This window comes from Diadema antillarum, unplaced genomic scaffold, assembly GCF_040938485.1.
Source record: "Diadema antillarum isolate AM-2024a unplaced genomic scaffold, OU_Dant_1.0 seq00001894_RagTag, whole genome shotgun sequence".
Classification (NCBI taxonomy): Eukaryota; Metazoa; Echinodermata; class Echinoidea; order Diadematoida; family Diadematidae; genus Diadema; species Diadema antillarum.
The window spans coordinates 312,443-335,564 of NW_027272560.1; the positions used below are offsets into that span (position 1 = coordinate 312,443).

General features: G+C 38.0%; 1 protein-coding gene across 1 annotated transcript in view; it reads left to right on the top strand.

The window, feature by feature from the left end:
* LOC139713024 (dyslexia-associated protein KIAA0319-like protein) overlaps positions 1–23,122 on the top strand; it is a 70,732-nt gene that overhangs the window by 3,740 nt on the left and 43,870 nt on the right. Inside the window, exons 3-6 of the mRNA XM_071624801.1 lie at positions 11,242–11,379; positions 12,346–12,453; positions 13,583–13,609; positions 22,766–22,845. Of these exons, the coding sequence (XP_071480902.1) occupies positions 11,242–11,379; positions 12,346–12,453; positions 13,583–13,609; positions 22,766–22,845 (353 nt within the window). The remainder of the gene's footprint in view (positions 1–11,241; positions 11,380–12,345; positions 12,454–13,582; positions 13,610–22,765; positions 22,846–23,122) is intronic.

Sequence of the window (23,122 nt, forward strand, 5' to 3'; positions counted from 1 at the left end):
CTGTCTACAGTTATGGTTTATTTAGAAAAAAAAGTGATATCTCCTTATATTTTAGGCTTCATTGCGAAAATTTTATATGGTAGGATGTTTTGTGACACAACTGACCTACACATATGCATCAAATGTGATATCTTTAAAAAAAAAATTTAATCACTGCTCTCAAAGGGAAACAGGACCTTTAAAATCTTCTCTCAAACCAGAAGTGATAGAGCTACATGTATTAAAGTTAATTCTATGAGTAAAGTATATTGATTACTGTTCTTTCAAGTTTGTTCATGACAGTTCCAGGAGTGCCCCCATTTTGGCCTTCTGGGGGTCCAAATTGGGGCATTAATTTTACATTTTACATGGCAACTATTTTATCCACAGGTCATTGGAATGTATTCAGTACAGTTGGTGAACTAAAAAGCTTGATGTTGCATCAGGTACTGAATCCATGGAATTGTGACATGTAGCAGTCAACCAGGCATTCCCATCTTCAAAAGCTAATAGAGAAGCAGGTGCAGTGGATAGTAGTTGACCATACAATACAAACTGTAGTACACTGTGTAGATCATAGTGGAAATGTTGGCAAGGTTGAATGAATTTGAATTAGTCTACCTTAAAGTTCAGGGGGGCATTTCATGAAGCATTTTGTCCAACAAAGTTGTCGGACAAATTTGCTCTCAGCCAATCAGATGCAAGGATTTCAGTAGCTTGTAACAGTTTTGTGTTGTTTGAAGGTTTGCATGGTGAAGTAAATGAGGAAGAAAGATTTGCGGTGACACCATGTGTATGTAGTCCTTAATCGGATCGCTGTTTGGCAGAAGAGCCTAGAAAGAGGAGAAACGAAGAGGGAAGCGACATATGGGGGTTGTGAGGAGGGCAGAAAGTGAAGAGTGGGAGACAGTAATGGGCTAGAGGTTGAAGTTGCACTAGTGGAGACGGTAGAGAAAGGAACACAGAGAGTGGTAAGGAAGAATAGTGTGAGAATCAAGTAGGATGTTCGGACATCGTTAGAAGGGGAAAGATGAAATAGAAGGGAAGAGGAAGAGGAAGGAGTTGAATGTTGGAGAATCATGGAGATAGGAGAGAGCAGTAAAGATTCATCAAACCAAGAGAAGAAAAACGAAGTCGGCGAACAGTGTGACTATGGAATGCGGAATCAATGGAGAAAGGACGAATAATCCCTCGAAGGAAGGGTAAGTAGAGGAGAGATGAGAATGTGTTGATAGAAGGGAGATAGAGAGAGAGAGAGATAGAGGCGGGGGGGGGGGGGGGGACAAAGAAAAGAAGTAGAAAAGAACAAATTGAAATTCAATACGTAAATCAGAGGGAGCTAGTATGGATCCTAGAATGAAATGCTGCTGAGAGGGAGAAAAAAAAAAATGGAAAGGAAAATTGATGACAGTTAAGTCCTGAAAAGGTTCCTGTGGGAGAAAAGCAAAAATAAGAAATCAAAATGAGGTTAAAGTGTAGACCTGAGGAGAGAAGACAAGAGAAATAACCTGTGGAGAAATGTGTAAATTAAGTAGTGGTCCTGAAAAGGACCGTTGGGTTGTATGGAAGAAAGAAATAAAACAAAAAGAAGAAAGAAGAGAAGAGAACAGAAAAGAAAAGAAAAGATAAGTAGTGTAGAAACAGACAAAAGTGTAAGAGAGAGAGAGAGAGAGGAAAGAGAAATGAAACACTGAGTAAAGGTGCTAGTGAAAGTAGCGCAAGAAATCTAGTTATAAGAATAACTAGGAGAACCGAGGAACATGACGTTTCGGGCAGGTTGACTGTCCTTCGTCAGAAGTGACGCGTGATCTGAGAAGAGGCGGGCTATATATGGAGAATGCGGACCTAGAAGGAAGTGGTCGGTTGAGGCGGGCTCGCAGGCGAGCTGAGCGTCGGCTGTTGGTGGAGTGTTGCGGTCGTTGATGCGTTCTATTGTTCTCGGAGTGTGTTGATGGCAGAGTATATCTGTGAGAGCTAACTTGGCTGTTAGTAGGTCGTGGCCGGAGATTGGAGTCCGGGTTAGTGGTTGGGGTGGACGCCGGTGGTGTGGATGACTTGTGTCGGTGAGGGCGTCTTCTCGAACCAGCGATAGGTGTGGTCGTGAGTGGGAGGCGCGGTTGACGTCGTGGGCGCTGTTGTGAAGAGGTGGGGGAAGAGATATGAGAGGAAGAAGTAGAGGGGGGAATGTGCTGTGGAGAGAGTGTGTTGTTGTTGTTGTCATTGTTGGTGTTCGATGGTTTATTGATGAGAGGGAGCCAGATGTTGTTGATGTGGAGTCCAGTATCCTGTGTAACAGTGTCGTGTGTGTGAATTTCTATGGCTTCTCTGATGCGTCGTGTGTTCCAGTTTTTGATGGATGTGATGAGTTTGCTGTCTTCCCAGTTGATGCGATGTTCCGACTGTTGAGTGTGTTTCACGATGGCTGACTTTTCCCATTCCGAACGTCTGTAGCATGTTTTGTGTTCTTTCAGTCTGGTCTCTAGCGATCTCCCTGTTTCACCTATGTAGACTTTGCCGCATTCGCAAGGGATACGGTAGACACCTGGTTGTTTGTGTTTGGGGTGCTTGTCTTTGTGTGAGTGCAATGAATTGTGAAGTTTGTTGGAAGATGTATGACGGACCTGGATGTTGGCGGACTTGAAGATGCGTTGTAGTTTGTGCGAGGTGGCGCCGAGGTAGGGAAGATTTACAGTTGTGATGGGCTGTTCCTTGGCTGCTTGGTTGGGATGAGAAGGTGCCTGAGTGTTGATTTTGTGCTTGGGGTATTGGTTGATAGTGGTGAGTGTGTCTGTGATATGTTCGAGTTCTTGTCGAAGATGTTCTTTGTCGCTGATTTGATGAGCACGTCGGACGAGAGCGTTCGGTACTGACTGGCGGACTGCTGGATGATGGAAGGAGCGGTAGTGAAGATATCTGTCAGTGTGAGTGGGTTTGCGGTAGACCTGGTGAGAGAAAGTGCCAGCGTTGGTCTTTGTGACGAGAACATCGAGGAAGGGGAGAGAATGATTGTGTTCCGTTTCCACTGTGAATGAGATGTTGGAGTGTTGTTCGTTGAGGTGTGAGAGGAAGTCGTCCAGTTGATCTGCTTGGTGTGGCCAGATGGTGAAGATGTCGTCGACATACCGGAGCCAGAGTGAAGGTTTGTGCTGTGCTGTGGCTAGTGCGTGGCTTTCGAAATGTTCCATGTAGATGTTGGCAATGATCGGTGAGAGGGGGGAGCCCATGGCTGCGCCTTGTTGCTGTTTGTAGTGTGTGTCCCTCCATCGGAAGGAGGTAGAATTGAGACATGTGAGGAGGAGGTCGTGTATCTGTTGTGGTGTGAGTTGTGTTCTGGAAGAAAGAGAAGGGTCATCGGTGAGACGTTGTTTGATGATGTCACAGGCTTCGTTGACAGGAACGCTGGTGAAGAGTGATTCTACATCAAAGCTGACGAGGGTGTCTGTAGGGTTGATGGTGGTTTGAGAGAGAATGTCAATGAAGTGTTTGGAATTGTTAATGTGGTGTTCTGTGTTGCCAACGAGTGGCTGTAGAATGTCTGTAGAGTGGCTGTAGAATTCTCTACCGTCTCCACTAGTGCAACTTCAACCTCTAGCCCATTACTGTCTCCCACTCTTCACTTTCTGCCCTCCTCACAACCCCCATATGTCGCTTCCCTCTTCGTTTCTCCTCTTTCTAGGCTCTTCTGCCAAACAGCGATCCGATTAAGGACTACATACACATGGTGTCACCGCAAATCTTTCTTCCTCTTGTAACAGTTTGTCAGAAAAATATCTGACCAAAAGGCTTCATGAAATGCCCCCCAGATTACCCCAGTTTTTAGAGTGTTCAGCTGGCAGTTTAATAAAACAGAATGAGGATTCTTGTCTTTACAGTGGTTGACCAGTGGGTACTTTAGACCCCGTTTACAGTGTGGGACCACATCCAGAGCGAGGCCAAATACGAGGCCAATTTTGGCCCCCGCATTTGGCCTTTTGCACGTTTACACTGAAGCGGGGCTGGGCCGAGCCGCGGCCGAGCCTCGCACTGTAAACGGGTCTTAGATTAATGGCTACTTGTGACTGATATGGTTTTGACTGGAACTATTAAGTCATAATAAAACTTAAAAAAACAAAATCATTCTTTTATGTTATGTTGATAAAACTGTTTGCTACTCTGAGTGCTTACTCCACTCTGCAATAATGGAGGCCAAATTATACACAGTGTGCCATGGAGTACTAATTTAAAGCTTTAAAGTGTACAATATAGCTGAAAGTTATCACATTCATGACATTACACATGTATATTTTGAAGACCACAGTGTAGGATGGGCATATGAACAGATGTTTTCAACGTTTCGTGCAGCTGCCCTGTGAAACCTGGGATATTGAAATCTTCCCCTACTTGATACATGTACATGTGTTAATAAAGGCCTGATAATGAAATCCAATAACGCCAGCTGCAATTAATGCCATTTTGACACAGAAGGCTGTCCATGAATAAAGCCCATGGGTCTGGGTATCTTGACAGCACACTACCAATATACCTTTTATTGTGTCCATACGTTGTGCACAGTGCATCTGTGCATTTTAATATCTTGATGTGATTTCCGTGCACATGTGCATGTTCATCCATGCAGAATACAGTGTATGTGAATCCAGGCATGGGAAGGCTTTGTGTAGAGTTTGTGGCTGTGAAAGAAAAGTCTGTGAAAGGCACCGTCATTGACTGGTGATGGAAGAAACCTTACCTATAAACCCTCTCAACACCATCCCTCAAAATCCTGTCAATATTGTGTGCCAGCATGTTGCCCGCAGGGCTGAAGGAGTTTGAATGAGTTAACCTTTGCAGGGGTCTGAGATGCTATTGAGAGTACTACAAGTGTAGGCTATAAATCTTCACAGTGAGATTGTGAATGTGTGCATTTCTTGGAATTGTGTCTACTGGGAATACAATTTCAATCATTGTTTGTTTGTTTGTTGTTGTTGTTGTTGTTTTTTTTTGGGGGGGGGGGGTGGGGGGGAGAGGGAGATAGGCCTGACTCTGTTGTTGGCAATATGATGCATTATATCGTGATATGCCCAATGGCGGCAAAGGCAAGTCTATGATGGATTATGGATTGGACAGTCTGTACTTCAAATCGATACACTGCAGGAAGAGGTTTCAGATCTCTGTTGCCAAGTATTGAATATCTGTGGCTGCTCTACATACACCGGTAGATGCCATGGGCATTCTAATATCCATAGTTATATGGGTTGTATATGAAATTATACTTGTATGACATTCATTTTCTTTTTCTTTTCTTCTTTTAATGAAACATACTTGTAAATGTTCCTTCAGGTTGTTTCTTGTTCCCCCTGCCTTCTGAAAGAATTGACTCTGTTCTTACAATGCTAGAAAAATGAACATGTACTGCTGTATTTTGAATTCTCTGTATGTTTCCTTTGTACACTTCCCTATTGTGGCATCACAAAATTCTTGTCTTCTCAGGGCCCAGTGTTTATGGATTTTTTAAAGTAAAACCTTCAAAATTCAAAAACCTTCGAGGAAAAGATGCATTCTTTATAAGACATTTACATATAATACACACGATTTCACACCAGTATTCGTGTATACCACAGGTCTGTTCAAGGAGGTTCTCTCGATACTCCTTGGCCTGTTCTATCACAGCACAATTTACACAGTAGGCCTACTGGAGTACAAATTGTACATGAAGTACATCACTCTATAGCATTGAGAAAGTACAGGATGTACTGTACTGGCTGTTAAATTGTGATTGCAGTGGGATACATTTAATGAATTGATAGTGCAATTAAGATTAGATGAGAGAGTACAAGTGTAGCCCAATTAAGCAAACTTGTGTATAATGGCCAACAGGATTATTTACAGTATTAGTAAATTGCTTAATGTGCAAATTAGAGGACATGTGTACTATTTGTAGTGTAAAGAACATAATGGATGATAGATGAAACAAAGATGTTTTTTTTTGCACAAAGTGGGTTTGTACCGAGCACCTTCAAAACATTGTAGACGCATATTTTTAGTTTTTGTGTATGGGGAACACTTTATTACAAACACATTTAGTTCTGACTCTGAGCGGACTAAAATATGTGCTGCCCTGTGATTTTCAATCATAGTGTGATTTGCCTGGGCATGATACAGTAGCTGTAAAGAATAGTATGCATAGTCGACCTTAAAGACTGTAAAATGATAAGTTGTTTGTGTGCATTTTAATTCTTTGAATTTTGCAAGGGCCACGATGCCTGAAATTAAAATGGATATATGTGAAAGTTTTTGTTTACATTATGTATTGATTGTCAGTGGCAATACGCAAATATTTCATGCTGCGAAAAAGGCTGTTATTTCCAATTCACGAAAATGTCATGCTGCTTTGCTTTAAAGTAATTTGCTCTATACTTGTGGCTAGCCAAGGCAACACCACCTCTTTCCCGTTGTTCATATGGCCACCCCGACAAGGGCATCATACCATTTCAATAGACGGATTCATACTGAGTACACGTCTGACATTTTGTTTTAGTTACCCTACCAGGCCAGTGGGCTAGTACAAATCGTGTGTTTCTGGCGCCCTGCATGCAACCACAGGGGCGGATCCAGGAATTCTGTAAAGGGGGGGCGTGACTAATATTTCTGGTGGCACTTCCGAGTTTCATTTCATTGTTTTTCTTTTTATTTCTTTTGTTTTTTACGAAAAATAAAGGGGGGGGGGGGCGTGCGCCGGTTGCGCCCCCCTCTGGATCCGCCACTGAACCAGAATGTACATGTAGTAGGATTAAAAAACCAACACTGTATGGGTATACAAGCTGTACTCCTAAAGGCTCCTTTCGTCGTAGACATCCTGTAAGACTGTGTGTAATTACACACTAAGTGGCACTGTCATCGATAAAAACAGTAACAGATGTCTCTTCTTTTTTTGTGTGTTTGTGTTTGATGGATTATCATTCAATGACTAGCATAGCTCTCTGTTTGTGCTTGGCAAACGTTCCAAGCTGGTATCAGTGTGTACTCCATCATCAACTGAAACAAAAGATCAGAGCAAGGCAAGATACAGTAGGGATAGATGAGGCCAAAATAAATAATATGTTAGTTTCCGGTAACATGACCTCAAGAACAGTGGGTCGGAAGGTAGGGGAAAATTTCATTTTTCGAAAAAATTTTACCCTCTGGTAACCAAACCCCTAGAATAGTGGGTCGGAAGGTAGGGGAAAAATTTTATTTTCCAAAAAAAATTTTACCCTATATTTTATTTTGTCTGTATTTGCTTCCTGAAGCACAACTAAAATCTGTGGGATAGGAAATCCGAAAAAAGGGACATGATATGTTTTTATAGATATGAATTTTTGATCTAGAATGTTCTTATTTATTTTAAAAAAAATTGTTTTGGATAATACAAAGATTGAAATAAAAAGAAGAAACATAAGTAGACCTAGCTCTGTAGCATACGTTACAGGAACGTATGCAAGTCGCACAATATTGCAATGCACACACAGTCATCTAAATACATTTTATACCGTACACACATGCATTGCATTGTGTAAAAAATGTATCGGGTACGCTATACGGTACTTCGCAGTTAATTGCGTGCAGCACAACGTTGTACTAGGTCTAGTTGTACTTGTGCGTGCTGGTGCAATTTCTTCTGTCATTCTTCGTGTGAATCATAAAATTTCTGTTGAAAGTCTTGGAGATAGATTTCTTACACGGACGGACTACTGAAAATTTTATTTTTTTCTGTGAGGATAAAATTTACCGGGTCAGCAACTTTTGGTCGGGTCGGTCGGGTTACCGGAAACAACATTTTTTTTTTTTTCTATGGCCTTACCCTCAGATCCGGGGTCAGGATTCAAGATTTTGGCCTCAATAGAAGAGTTGATCATCAAAAATATTGATACAAAATTTATGCACAATGGATATTGCCAGACCAAATACTGTAAAAGTTGATATTTTCGCGCCACTAATCTTTCGCGCTTCTAAGCCGTGTCAGAAGACTTTTGCGTGTCTTTAATCCCCCAGAATCAAGACATCAAGTATTGGAACATATGGCACGTAAAAATATTCGCGAGCTTTTATTTTCGCGCTAGCTTCTGATTGCGCGAATTGCGCAAAAATTTCAACACCGCGAAAATTTCAACACCGTGAAAATTTCCACTTTTACAGTATTTTGCAAAGCTTACCTTACAACGTAGGCTTGCCTGAATTACAGTACAACAAAAACTATGAAATGCTCAGAAACTGAATTCAACGTACACCTGTTCACCCGCAGTAACAAAGTGGATGGAATATACGATATATGCCACAACGTACAAGTCCTCTGAAGAAAGCTATCTATGAATTTGAACACTGTAAAGCAAAATATTTTCGCAGCATGAAATCTTTGCAAATTTGAGTCGACTGCCTTTTTTGTGGCATCATATTTTCGTGAATTGCCACTGGCATTAAATGCATCGCATAGGCAAGAAATTTTGCAAACATTTTATGTTTGCAATCTTGGCTCTCATGAAAATTTGCAATTTAAGGATCCCTGTACATGCATTATGGTTTCACTAGTTGAGTATTAATGTATGGAGATGTTTGACATTAAAAATATGTAGGTTGCATTACAATATTTGCTCAGTGTAAATGGGGTTTGAACTATTCATTAAAATCACCTTGGATACTGATACAAGTAGTGTAGACACTGCACCCCCGTGATAGCCTATTTGTACACACATAAATACATGAGATGTGGTGACAGCATCATAAAGACACTTTGAAATAGTTGTGCTTCAAAGGTTTTTAGAGTATCAAAATACTTGCCCAACTCTTATACAGTAGTGATCATGTGAGTTGACTTACATGGTGTACAATGTGTGTCTGCCATTTCACACATGTGACCTTTTTTAATAGCACTACCATGGGAAACGCGTGACTGATCATGTGGAAAGGGGGACTATCGTTGTACATATACAGTAGGCAGTGTCGTAGAGCCAGCAAAAATCAGCTTTTATATCCCAATCAGATTATCGTGTTATCTGGCCCTGTGATCCCTTGTACAGGCATTGTATACGTTATACAAGGGGCTGTCACTTGAAACAGTATGTAACAGCAATGAAAGACAGAGGCATCAAGCGTGTCAAGCCTATGAATGCTTCTTTACAAATACAGTGTACACAGCGCTGAATGAAAAGTGTATGATGGTCTTTTCCAAGCTTACCGAGACGTACAAATGTAAATGTTTCTTCTTTTATAATGGCTTGTCAGTCGTGAAGGATTATGGATCTTATGGTACATTGTCTATCTCTGTTTGGTTTGAATGAGGTTTTTACGTGATTGTATGATCTGGGAGCTGATTACACCGATAAGAACTGTGTGAAAAATAACCAAAAACTGTGTGTAAGACAACCAAAAAGAACAACAAAACAACACTGTACAAATTATGTATTGTATTTGAGTTTTGAGTGTGTCTGTTTACCCTAGGTAGCCCCTCCCCCCCCCCAAAAAAAAAGAATAAAGAAAAAGAAAACAAGAATAGAAAAGAAAAAAGCCCTGAAACCATCAAAAGAAAGTGAAAGGAATAAAAGGAGAAAAAAAACTTTTAAAAATTCTTGTGGTTTGCTTGCCTATTATCTTTCATATTTTTGTTTTCAAGATAAAGTTGTTAGTAGCGACAGGTGTCTAGATCCCTAAACAGGTGCAGGATGTAAACAAAACTATGTACAGTGTATAAATTGTCTCTCATGCTTGTGCATGCCGAAATTAGTGAGTCCATTGTAAATACCAGAATTTACATGTGAATTCATGTAAATTATAGGCAAACACTTGTGAGTTTCATATCTTTATTTCTAAAGCTTTTTTATGCACAATTGTAAACATTCCAACTTAGACTTTGCAATGCACCCGAGCTACACAGGCAATGAGAAAAGTGTTTGTCTGTACTTTTTTAGTCTTTTCTATTCTAGTGTGTTTAGATTTTTTGTTTAAATTGAGCAAGCAGCACAGTCTTACACATTTTGAATGCCAGCTAGCTAATGGTTACTTGACAAAGTAAGAAAAAAAAAAGAAGTATAACGTGAAAGATGTTTGACTAACCTTCAAAGTTTGCATGAAATGCAATTACACTGTAGTTTAGCTAGAGCCATAGAAAGTGAGCTTAGGTTGAACTGCTGTGAAGTGGTTATTATATTGCATGCCACTATCAAGATTTGCACAACATAAGACTTTGAACTGTAACTCAAACAATTCTTACTCAAAGGTATCTCAAGGGCATTAAACTATGAAGAGTTCAGTACAGTGTTATTGTATTGTACACAAGTCTGCATTTACAGTGTAAACACAGCTTTGTGGCTGCTATATTTATAATGAATGCTTTAAATCATGGTCTACACAATCTATATCTTATGATGTACAAGTATGTGTGAAACTGTTCCCATCGATTTGGCTCTTTGCTATTTGACAAAGTTAAATGTCTTTCAGTGATTGAACTTGATATTTTTTTTTCTTTTCCTTCCTGATCCTTATTCAACAGATTTGTCAACTCTCCTGTGTTTGTAACTCAAGTTGCACAATGTACATTCACATGTGACCAGGGGTCTGTTTCATGAAGTCATCACATTAAAGGGGAAGGCTAGTAACTGATCAGTGGGAATCAGTGGAAATGCTGGGAGATGATTGTTCCAATCCTTATGGGATTCATTCAAGAGTTCATTGTATATCTATTGTTGTGTGAAAATGATTTGCTTCAGAATGGTCTCATATTCAAGTAATGTGCAGTTTAATGCTTCCAGGTTAGCGTCCCTGGTCAGTGACGGAGCATTAATCTGCACATTACTTGAATATGAGACCGTTCTGAAGCAAATCATTTTCACACAACAATAGATATACAATGAACTCTTGAATGAATCCCATAAGGATTGGAACAATCACCTCCCAGCATTTCCACTGATCAGTTACTAGCCTTCCCCTTTAAGTCTTTACATAAATTTCAAAATGGCCACGGTGGCTAATATGTAGCTGTGAGCGATTTTTGAACAGAAGTATAAGTCCATTTCATGAAGTCTCTCATAAGTGTGTCTTGTGAGCAAAAAGTCTCTTTTTAAGACTTTCATGTTAAACAGACCCCAGAACTTATGATGGTACAATACCAGATTCAATATCCCTAATTTGCTGGAGATGAAATAAATCAACTTGAACTTGAACTTGAAATATTGATATGAAATATATGTAGGGCCCTACATAATGTGCACATGTAATCACAATGTATTGTTATTTTTGTTTGGTCTGTCAATGCAGCTTGTGTGCCAGGCTATGACGACTGTGAGCTCCATGAGGTGTGTGAGGAGGACCCGCTAGACTTCGAGGAGGGCTACAGCTGTCAGTGTGCTGCAGGATACTCAAGAGATTCAGAGGGGAATTGCGAGAAAACACCTGGTATGAAGACTAGTGCAGGATTGGCATACGTGGCGTCCTCTATACTACAGTTTTAGTGTACATTATGAAACTTTCAAAAATGATGTACCATGTACAATACAAAGGAGATCTTAGTGAAATTCATAAAAATTATTCTGAAAACAAGTAACCACCTCAGTGCAGTCAGTGAGATAAAACAGCACAATTTATGAGCAAATATAGTAAAAATATGTTTACTTCAGCACTGATTCCTGATTTTATACACATGTAGATATCTTTTTGTTATTACGGTATAAGTGTAGAATTTAAGGTCTGGTTTGGACTAAGGTCCCACTTCACTAAAGGTAAGTCAGTTTAAATCCTTGGATTAAGTCTAGATAATAGACTAGGGCCTCATTTTATCAAAATAACCTTACCACACAGGCTGCCATAGACTTATGATAGAAACCAACCACATGTATATAATCAATTATGAATATTCCCTCCTCATAAAACATGTCCATATTTCCTATCATAAATACAAAATTAATTACAGATATTTCATGGAGTGGGCTGATTTATTTCAGCATGATTTTTTTTTCTTTTAAACATGCATACAACATATCTTCTTTGTTGGTATCCGGAATGAACAAAAGTGCAGTACACATTATTACCATTTTATAGCCAAAAAGTTCTTGGTACCATTTTATAGTAGAAATGTACACATTATATATTACCATTATGAAAGCCAAGAAGTAGACAGGAGATTTTACAATGCTTCTGTGGTCAGAGACACCTTTCTTGTGTACAGTGTTTTAAAAGCTCATTTCTATCAACCTATCATATCGCAGATTATCTACAGTAGATGATAAAGTGTGAGGGGCAGCCAATGCTCAATAGATCATTTTTTTCCATGATGATGATGGTCCTGTAGCACCCACTATCAATTACTGTCATCTCCCTTGAATAGAATTTGTGAATATGCTTATATTTTTGTTGTTGTTGTAGTCATGACGACGACAGCCACCTATGATATTTGTCATGAAGATGAAGACTGTGAGGCGGACGAGTACTGCTTCGGTTTGCACTATTTCCAGGACGGGATCTGTGCTCCAGGTACTGTATGAAAGAGTCTGTGGTCACACGATTAGTCACTTCGCATTTGAAAGATTAGCATACCTCATAACTTGGGTAGTGATTATTACACTGTATATACTTCCAAAATCAATGAACATGTATTGGGGTTATATGTTTGTGCAATGAATGATCAACTGGTCTGTACACACTATAAAGGGCAAGTGAGGTAGCCACAAAAGTGGCATTAAATGAAAGGATTGATTGATTAGGCGTATTTATTCACCTGCTGGTGCTGCCGAAGGTTTTTCATAGGATGCACAACTGTACCCTAATTTTATTTCATTTTGAATCCACAGATGCAATAGTATATATTTCCTTTGTTTGTTCTTCTTTTTGTCTTTTTGTTTTTCTTGGGTGTTCAAGAATTGTGCATAGTACAGGGCATTGCCAAAGCAAAGTAGAACACTTTGATTATCTATTTCCAAAGTACAGATATACACTTACGCACATTCCTTATTTTAAGAAGAATAATGGAACTAACTATTTGAAGACAGAGCATGCAACGTACAATAGGTCAAGGGATATTAGGATACCTATGTTGAATATGATTCATGTTTTGTCTAGTACTGTGTCTGTGTCTGTAAAATTCTTTGTGTGAACATTGATGTTGTTGGTAGTCAGTGGATGTTCTATGTTTTCTTCTATGTTCTTCACACATTTTGGATTATGTCTCTTGAATGCTCGTACAATGTATAAGTCAAATATTTGTGTACATGCATACCATAGTGCCTTGTATACATGATCTATCGTTTTATGTCCATGCTGAAAGGGCTTCACAACTAGTGCACATTTTGGAAACTGTTGTGTTGTGAAACACATGCAGTGTACCATATAGCAATACAAAAATGTAGAACCAGTTACAAATCTCAAGTAATATTTCAGCTCCGATTCATGAGATGATGCGTTGTGTGTTACGCTGGCAATACTTCGAAAGATTGAAACTAGTGTTAAGCCCTTGTGTATCAGTGGTCTATCTTTTATGTACTCATGTAGAGGTAGTAGCAACTTCTTTTCTAGACGTACTCTCTCGTTGTAATACTCTATTGTGCATCTTCGTACAGTTTGGTCTCATATTCAACTCTCCTTCTTTCTTTCTTTTTAAATATAGCAAAACGTTTGAAACAAAAACGTCAAGGTAAACGTTCTCTCTATACCTATATCCTCCTTTTCTTTTCATGCAATTTTGTTGCCATCTGCACACCACAGAACATGCTTTGCCGTGTAAGGTCCCATTCACTTGGCATTCTTGTGTAAAACCGACCAGAGAGAAATATTATGCAAAATCATGCAATCACAAATTTTGGATGGGCTACGTACGGTATGTGTGAAAACCACCCATTTGTTGTCTGTCCTTATTTGGCAATGCCATTTCTGTAATTGCAACATTGCGGGCTTAAAACAACTATAGACCAGCGGTTATGAAGACTTTACAGAATGTGATAGAGTGATGGGACCTACCTTTTTTTAAAAGATTTTTCTTGCTTATCAAATGCCTGATAACACAGCATGAGAAAAGTCACCTGTTTTTTTGCATGTCTTGTCTCTACGCCGTTTGCTGAACAAAGCTACACAGTTTCACTAGTGTCTGCTTGCATACAAAGCTGTTTGTGGAATGTCCATTCACAGCAAAATCCACCTTGGTTTTGTGTCTGTCATGCAAAGTTTTCAGCAATATCATTTAAAAATAAGATTAAAGTCTGAAAGCAAAAGAGAGGGGTGAAGATTTGCTATGATAGCTTTTTTTTTTTTTTTTTAAATCAGTTGTCACCCCCTGTACAAATGTATTTGTATTCAGATCGCAGTTGCCGATTTACACTGTATGTTTAAGCAAACATGTCAGAAAAAGTAACCACTGGGAATTGAACCTGTCATCTACTGCTTTCTGGGCAGTGACACAACCACCAGACTTTCCCTGGTTGCAGGCAGTGACACAATGAACTTGGAACAAATACCCAGGCTCTGAAATTCTGACATTGATATGAGATAAATAGTCCAAAGCAGACACAGCTTCTTAGACTTTTTTGGTGTAATATATTGATTGAACGCAATCTATTGAGAATATTATTGCAGAGAGATAAAGATGTGCCATACAAGATGTTTTCCAACATGTGTGTTAAAATGGAAATCAGCAGCTGCGATCTTACAAATAAATATATTTGCACAGACGATAATGATTACCAAATCTGTCGGAGATATCAGTCTGTCTGTCATTTCAATTGATAAAGTTTAAGATAAGAATTATCACTCCTGAAGTGTGTGAGCTTCTCTACGATAACTTGTTTAACCCTATGTGTGCCAAGTCAATGACTCTTTCATCAGGAAGCTTAGTAACCCATCCAAACTTAATCTATTCAAATTCATTAAATTCTTCTGTCGAGAGGTTTTTTTTTATGCAACTGATTAACAAATTGCCCTACCACATTGACATGAATAAGCACTGAATTGATGAGTGTTTTAGTAGTAGCCATGATGAAAAATCATGGGCGTACATACTCGAGCAGGATTCGAACCTACGACCTCCTGATCTCATCTACATCAGTGCTTATTCATGTTGATGTAGGGCAATTTATCAATCAGTTGCCTCCAAAAAAAAGTTGATGGAAGAATGTCATGAATTTGAATAATTACACAGTAACCGCTGCATGCTATAAGGATTAGAACCACCACTTGCTGTCGGGCAGAAGCTGGGTTGTCTAGTGGAGATGACACCTGTCCAGAGATCAGGAGGTCGTAGGTTCGAATCCTGCCCGAGTACATACGCCCATGATTTTTGATCATGGCTGCTACTAGAACACTGATCAATTCAGTGCTTATTTATGTTGATGTAGGGCAATTTGTCAATCAGTTGCATAAAAAAGTTTAATCTAGTCGTAGATGAGTAGATAAGTCCACTCAGATGTAGCAATATGCCTCAGTCCAACAGGAAGACCATGTAGTGACACAATAGGGGTTAGGGGGATTAGATAATCTCTATTCATTGACAGTTAGTTTCCAGATTTCTGTGCCAGTCAGTGACGAAATCACTCCAAAGTGCACGCCAGTCGCCAAACTGGCCTATTAAATGCCTATTAAAATGTGTATTCACCAATGAAAATATTTTCCACTTGACATATATACCAACAAACTACAGAATGGGATCTTTTCTTTTTTTCTTTTTTTGAATAATTTCTGTAGACAATACTTAGGTTTTTTTAAGCTTTTCATTTTTTATTTGCTAGTGAGCATAACTGATAGTGAAATTGCACTGTATGAAACCATGTACCCTTTACACCTTCCTGTGCTTTATAGTTTTTTTGCTGATTTTAATCTGAGTGAATGCATAAATGTTTGGAAACAAGAAATCCAATGTCAGTGCTACAGCAAGAATGCCTACAGTTTTGCTTGTTGCTGATAATTTTTGCATTGTGCTTTGCATGTTGATCATTACCTTTGAGTCTCCCAGTCCCATGCCTGACAAAAAATGCATGCATTGTTCCGTGAATCGTCAACACATTGTGATAAATGTACTGTGTAAACTGTGCATAATCTGATGTTGTCCCCCATGATAAACCTGTCTCCATAAAAGCCTGACAAAGCCATTAAACATCGACAACTTGACCTTTATTTATAAAATTCTCCAGACTCTAAGCTGGGTCAATCCACGTCAAATCATCCAGTGCTTGTCACCCGACCCCCTCCGATTTTCTTTAAAATCGCACCAAATGTTCCCCAAAGTGTCTGACGGAAAATCCCAAAATATTTTGCCCCAAGGTCAATTGGTTGCTAAGATACAGCCTCACATAGCAACCAATGCGCATTCCAAAATATTAGTTAAAAGAAAATTATGCATTTTTGATCGATTGTGGTAGCATGGATATTTATGCAAAAGTGTTCATTATCTGGAAATTGAGAGAACTTTATAGTCTTTGCAAGAAAAAGTGACTGTGACGCGAAATTGACTTTTCGTTAACGTGCACGAGGTCACCGAAAATGGTGTTAAATGTTAATTTTGAAAATTTCAAAGCACATTTAGAGGCTAATATCTTCCACATTTCATCACCTCAGGTTCTAAGATATTATGCTGTTGAAGGCTTGGACTTGCTCAGTAATTTTGAAAAAAATCAGCGGATTCGTGCTCACCGTTTTTACGGAGAGCGCCCTCAAAGTTGACAAAAATGAAAAATGTGTCAAATTCAAGGTCACGGATCACCCTTCGTCCCACCTAGGAATGGCATCAATTTTTGTGTATTGATAGACATTTACCTATATTATCTTGGGTTACCAAAGAAATTTTGCTACCGAAATGTTAAATGGTAAATTTACCCCACTGAAAATGGTCGTAAACGGCCAAATTTCCATGTAATATCACATATTGGGTTTAGAGGACATTTCAAATGTCCATGCTTTCAAGATGAAAAGCCATAGCCCTGTGATATTTGCTGTAGGGGTAGTCTGTAATACATATTTTAGTAATATATACCACAAAACACTTTCATTACATAATAATGACCTTGAAATATAATCCAAAATTTGATAAAAACAATAAGTCGCTCTATTTTCCTCATTGCACTGCATGTAATATGTGTTTTGAATGACTTTTCACAGAGCAATATTTCAAAAACTATGAAAGCTAACAGCCTACCATATTAAGGTTCTAAACTATTTGTGCTCTTCTTTCAGATTTAGTGTCAATTTGATCATGAATGTTATAACCCTTGACCTTGAAGTGCTTCTAAAAATAGCTGTAAATTTGTTAACTACAAATTACACACACAACAGGTGTTTTATGGCATAACATACTAGTGATTCTTTCACAAACACAAAAGTTTTTTATGGTGTAAATGATATATACTGGAATTAATCTATATGTGCTTGCAAGATATGTTACAATTAATTACTTTGTTCTGACAATGACCCTCAATTTCAATCACAAAAGGGTACAGTAATATTTTGTGATTTCGTGTGCATTTCCTATGGAAAACTGTGCTTTTTGGTAAAAGTCATAAAAACTTGACCATTTTTACTATCTATCACTTTGATTGATTAATTCTATTCAAATTATGGTAGAAAAAGTGGACTGTGACAATTTCAAATAAAAAAAAATGCTGTAGAAAATAAAAAACAAAGAAATACATAACAAATTTACCAAAAACAAGAAAATATATAGGAATGGAAATGGTTTTTGAATTGTCATAAGTTACAGAACAAATCCCCCCCAAAAAGAAGACTCTCAGTGCTTTTGATTTGCTTTTCACAGCCTAGAATAAGAATCTTGTGTTGGGCACAATGTCCATATATATTATGTACTTACAGTGTAAATACAGGTCTTTATGGGCAGGAATAGACATTTCTCCTGATTTTGAAGGTCATAAATTCAGGGTCATTGTCAGAACAAAGTAATTAATCGGACATATCTTGCAAGAACCTATAGTTATTCCAGTATATAACATTTACACCATAAAAACTTTTGTGTTTGTGAAAGAATCACTAGTATGTTATGCCATTTAGCACCTGTTGTGTGTGTAATTTGTGTAGTTAACAAATTTACAGCTATTTTTAGAAGCACTTCAAGGTCAAGGGTTATAACATTCATGATCAAATTGACACTAAATCAGAAAGAAGAGCACAAATAGTTCAGAACCTTAATATGGCAGGCTGTCAGCTTTCATAATTCTTGAAATATTGCTCTGTGAAAAGTCATTCAAAACACATATTACATGCAGTGCAATGAGGAAAATAGAGCGACTTATTGTTTTTATCAAATTTTGGATTATATTTCAAGGTCATGATTATGAAATGAAAGTGTTTTGTGGTATATATTACTAAAATATGTATTACAGACTACCCCTACAGCAAATATCACAGGGCTATGGCTTTTCATCTTGAAAGCATGGACATTTGAAATGTCCTCTAAACCCAATATGTGATATTACATGGAAATTTGGCCGTTTACGACCATTTTCAGTGGGGTAAATTTATCATTTAACATTTTGGTAGCAAAATTTCTTTGGTAACGCAAGATAATATAGGTAAATGTCTATCAATACACAAAAATTGATGCCATTCCTAGGTGGGACGAAGGGTGATCCGTGACCTTGAATTTGACACATTTTTCATTTTTGTCAACTTTGAGGGCGCTCTCCGTAAAAACGGTGAGCACGAATCCGCTGATTTTTTTTCAAAATTACTGAGCAAGTCCAAGCCTTCAACAGCATAATACCTTAGAACCTGAGGTGATGAAATGTGGAAGACATTAGCCTCTAAATATGCTTTGAAATTTTCAAAATTAACATTTAACACCATTTTCGGTGACCTCGTGCACGTTAACGAAAAGTCAATTTCGCGTCACAGTCACTTTTTCTTGCAAAGACTATAAAGTTCTCTCAATTTCCAGATAATGAACACTTTTGCATAAATATCCATGCTACCACAATCGATCAAAAATGCATAATTTTCTTTTAACTAATATTTTGGAATGCACATTGGTTGCTATGTGAGGCTGTATCTTAGCAACCAATTGACCTTGGGGCAAAATATTTTGGGATTTTCCGTCAGACACTTTGGGGAACATTTGGTGTGATTTTAAAGAAAATCGGAGGGGGTCGGGTGACAACTTTTCTGAAAATTGGATGATTTGACGTGGATTGACCCAGCTTCCAAATGATGTACTGTACAAGTAGACCGCTTTATTACCAGTTGCAGCAATCCCATATTGAGAAGGAAACAAAAATGGTCACCAGATCTATATACAGTATCAAGAAAATTTGCAGTGAAGTCAAATGTGCATGAGATAATATTAGGGAACTATGCCATGCAAGTTATGCATGTTGACTTGTATTGATTCATAATACCAGTACCCTGCTCATCACTTACGTAGACAAAAGAATCTTAACAGCTACAAAATGATGATGATTATGATTATTGCTATTGTTGTTGTTGTTATTATTATTATTATCATCATTGTCATTATCATTAACATTATCATTATTTTTGTATTTTATCAAAATAATTTCATCACCATTTTACTATTTTGTTATGACTTCCTCCGTTTATCTTCATCTCATATATGCACAGACAGACTGCCATTCAGAAAGCAATACAAACCCTTTACAGTGCTAGTATCATTTACAGCACTGTACCTATTTATTGTTAAAAAGAACTCCATTGACTGTCTATCATAATATTACATTTACACTGTATATAACTCTACGATACACAAAGACACGTGTATGGTACTCAACCCTGCTCACACCAAAACATACATTGTTTTACAATTTTACATTTATATTCTACACGTAGATAGTCTAATAGTTACTGAATGTTAATTGTGCTTTGATATCACATTGAGACATGTCCAAATCTTAATCCAAAGCTTTCATATTCATGTTGTGTCACAGCCCTCCTGGGCATTCCCATTCAACTCTTTTTTTTCCCCTCCAGATTCTTAAACTTGGGTTCCATTGTGAAAAAAAAAATGTGATCCTAGTGGCAGAGAAAGAAAGAAAAAAAATATGTAGAAAAAAAGTTTTCACAGTGTGAATTGTGTATTCCTGTGCAGTTTTGTCAAGCATGCAATTTGTAGTCTATAAAAATGAATGAATAGGAATACGTGAATACAAAATTTTATTTGAAACTGAAATTGGATTATCATTGTACAAGGAGGTGCAAGAAGCTTCAAGAATCCAAATTGTATGAATTAGGATGCAAACAGTTTACTTTATTTCTTTTATTCCTCATTTTTTTTTCTTTTGATAAGAAATTTCCTCGATGTAGTAGGGACCAAAATGTCAATGCACACTTGACATTTAGGGAAGTAAATATCGCAAGGTTGCACATTATGTTCTGATCTTGGCTTGGTAAACATGCATCAGTACTCATCGTCATTGCAATGTATGCTCTCCCAGTCAACCATATGGACATACCAGTGCCGTTGAAGGATTAGGTTGTTGCAATTTGTGCTGTGTTTGCATGATTAATATGTTTTTAAAGAGATCATGGAAGCAAATGTACGGGTTGTTAAACTTTATACCTTTCCTCCATCGCAGCAGTAGTTGAGTGGATGCATTTAGACCTGTTGAGAAAGAGCTGATTTTGCGGTAACACACATTTCCCACAGACATCTGCAATGAGTACAGAACATACTCAGGACTACAGTTGTAGTCTTCAAGAGGTTAATAATGGGTTTAATCTTGCCCCCCTACTATTCCCTTGATTAGGAAATTATTCAAATTTATGACCATACGGCATTTAATCTCTGTTCAGATTTGATAGTAAAAGCATTCAATTGAGCCATGTTGTCTTTGAGACTTTTGCAATCATATGGTGTGAACATATCACTTGAAGCATATGTTCAATTAATAATTGCATATTAAAAAGCTATCCCCCTCACATTGTGTATTTAACCTGTTGCTGTATACATGTACTATTCTGTGATTTTTTATGTGTTTGTGATATGCACTGCTCCCAACAAATGAGAGAAAAGAAATATCTTCAAACAAACTTTAATGTGTGTTTTTGATTTCTTTTATCCCATGTTTGCTGTACATTTTTCATAGAGCTCTGAGACTCAAGAAAAGGATATTGTGTTTCCATAATCAATCTTGTACTGTGTGAATTGATGTAGTGCCATTCCTATCATTTCAATGTAGGAATGGAATCCAAATCCTGTCTGACCTATTAACTATTTTATAATTCTTTTCAAAGAAAGCTACAGCTGTATGTGTAAAATTTTATGACCAATCACAAAGTGTAATCGTGCAAAGAATTATGCTTTTACATATGAAGGAACCAAATATGTTCTGCAATTATTGCTTGATCTACAGGAACTGCAGTAGGAGGATTATAGCCTGTTTTTTTTTTCTTTCTTTTTCATTGCTTGTGTAATGAGCTTTAAACTGTGAACCTCCTTGGTTGTATTGGCTATGATTTGGCACACTATTGTGTTTGTGTGTTTGTTTTCTTCCAATGATTGACACGGTTTTATTGAATCTCTACAAAGAAGCCATTTTCCAGACCTGCCAAGGTCACAAACCTTGAGAATTCAGTTACCTCGCGGTGATCGAAAAGATGTGTTGTTTATATGTAAAGTGCTATTCAAAGTCAAAAGGACTGAGTGAAGGGGGGGGGGGGGGGGAGGGGAGGACTCACTGTTTATAAGAAGGCTTAAAGTCTTTGACATAAAGCAATCTAAATTGTGTAAAGGGTAAACGATGTGAATTGTTGTGCATGTGCCCTCCAAAGTTGAAGTTCGTTTGAAAAAAAAAAATTGATTTGTGCCAGCGATGCAGTCAGCCATGACTAAATGTACGTGCCACTTTGATTCAGTGGCAAGTGTTACAATGTATAGTAATGTGTATGAAGAGAAGTGTAATCCATGTTCTTCCTGGAGTTGAAAAGCTTGTGTACAAAATGTGATCTCATCAATACATTGTACTCAGTGTTCATGGCTGACTGTGCAATTTGTTTGATCAAAAAGTTTAAATGCCCCTTCCAGGTGAAAGAAGTATTGAGTGTATTACCACTACAATTTGAGTTTATTTATACATTTATACCATAGTTCACTTTATGTATCAATACACACTGTAAAGTTGAACTAATACAATGTAGTTCCTCTTGTTGACCAAAGCCTGCACTCTGCATACATCTTTTTGATAGAAAAACTGAAAAATGAAGTCCTACATGACAGATCAAGGTTCTTTACCTGGTATTTGGGTTCAGGCAAGATATTCAGTTTTGCAACTCTGAAAGTCAAATAAGCAGACCCTTGTACGTGATACTTTTAGAGCAATCGAGCAGACCCTCGTGCATGATATACAAATGCCCCTTCTCCACTTGCCAGTGTTTTGATGCCCTGCAAGTTTATTCCCTTTCTTTGTCCACCACACAGCATTTCTTTCTAGGATAAGTGTGGTCCTGAAAAAGGCCCTTTAGAATCTAAGTCAATGTTTTGATCAGTGCGTATGTACATGTGTGTATTCCGACTGTCATCAGAATTTTTGATCTGTATTCAGATGTTCTCACTATCATTCTGATCGAAATGACAATTAGTAAGTCTTTTTCAGGACAAGCTTCGTATAAAGTAAACGTGAAATGCAATGTTCACGTTAATAGCCTACCGCCATATATGTTTGTCAGAGAACTTGAAGTTTTTTCTCCTAACCTTTTGTACATCCATCATTCTTTTTGTTATAAATATTTTACACACATTCACCAAGTTCTCTTACAATACCAGCAGCTGTTATCGGGATAGAAATATCCTATCCTAATTTATTCAATTTTTGTTAATTCTATCATTCATCCTTTAAATTTACAGATTCTCTGAAAGATGCTGGGAAAATTCTAGGGCTGAACGACACGACAGCCACAACGCCTGATCACGTCACCGTGGCAACGGTGAGTACTGTCAAATTTATGTACATCCAAGGCTGTTTGCTCCGTCAAGAGCTGTTAGGGTGGTTGGTATGACAGCTTCCAAAGTGGTAGAGAGTGGTCCATAGTACTCTTGACTGGCTTTAGAGGATGAGGACTATCAAACCAAAGGACTTCCTGTGTCTTTAAGACCAATTGGGACCACGCAAAAGGTGATTGTGGAATTCAAACTACTGTAAAACGAGGAATGTTCGTGTGCATTTTGATTTCGCGAATTTCGCGAGGGCCAAGATTTAGAGCG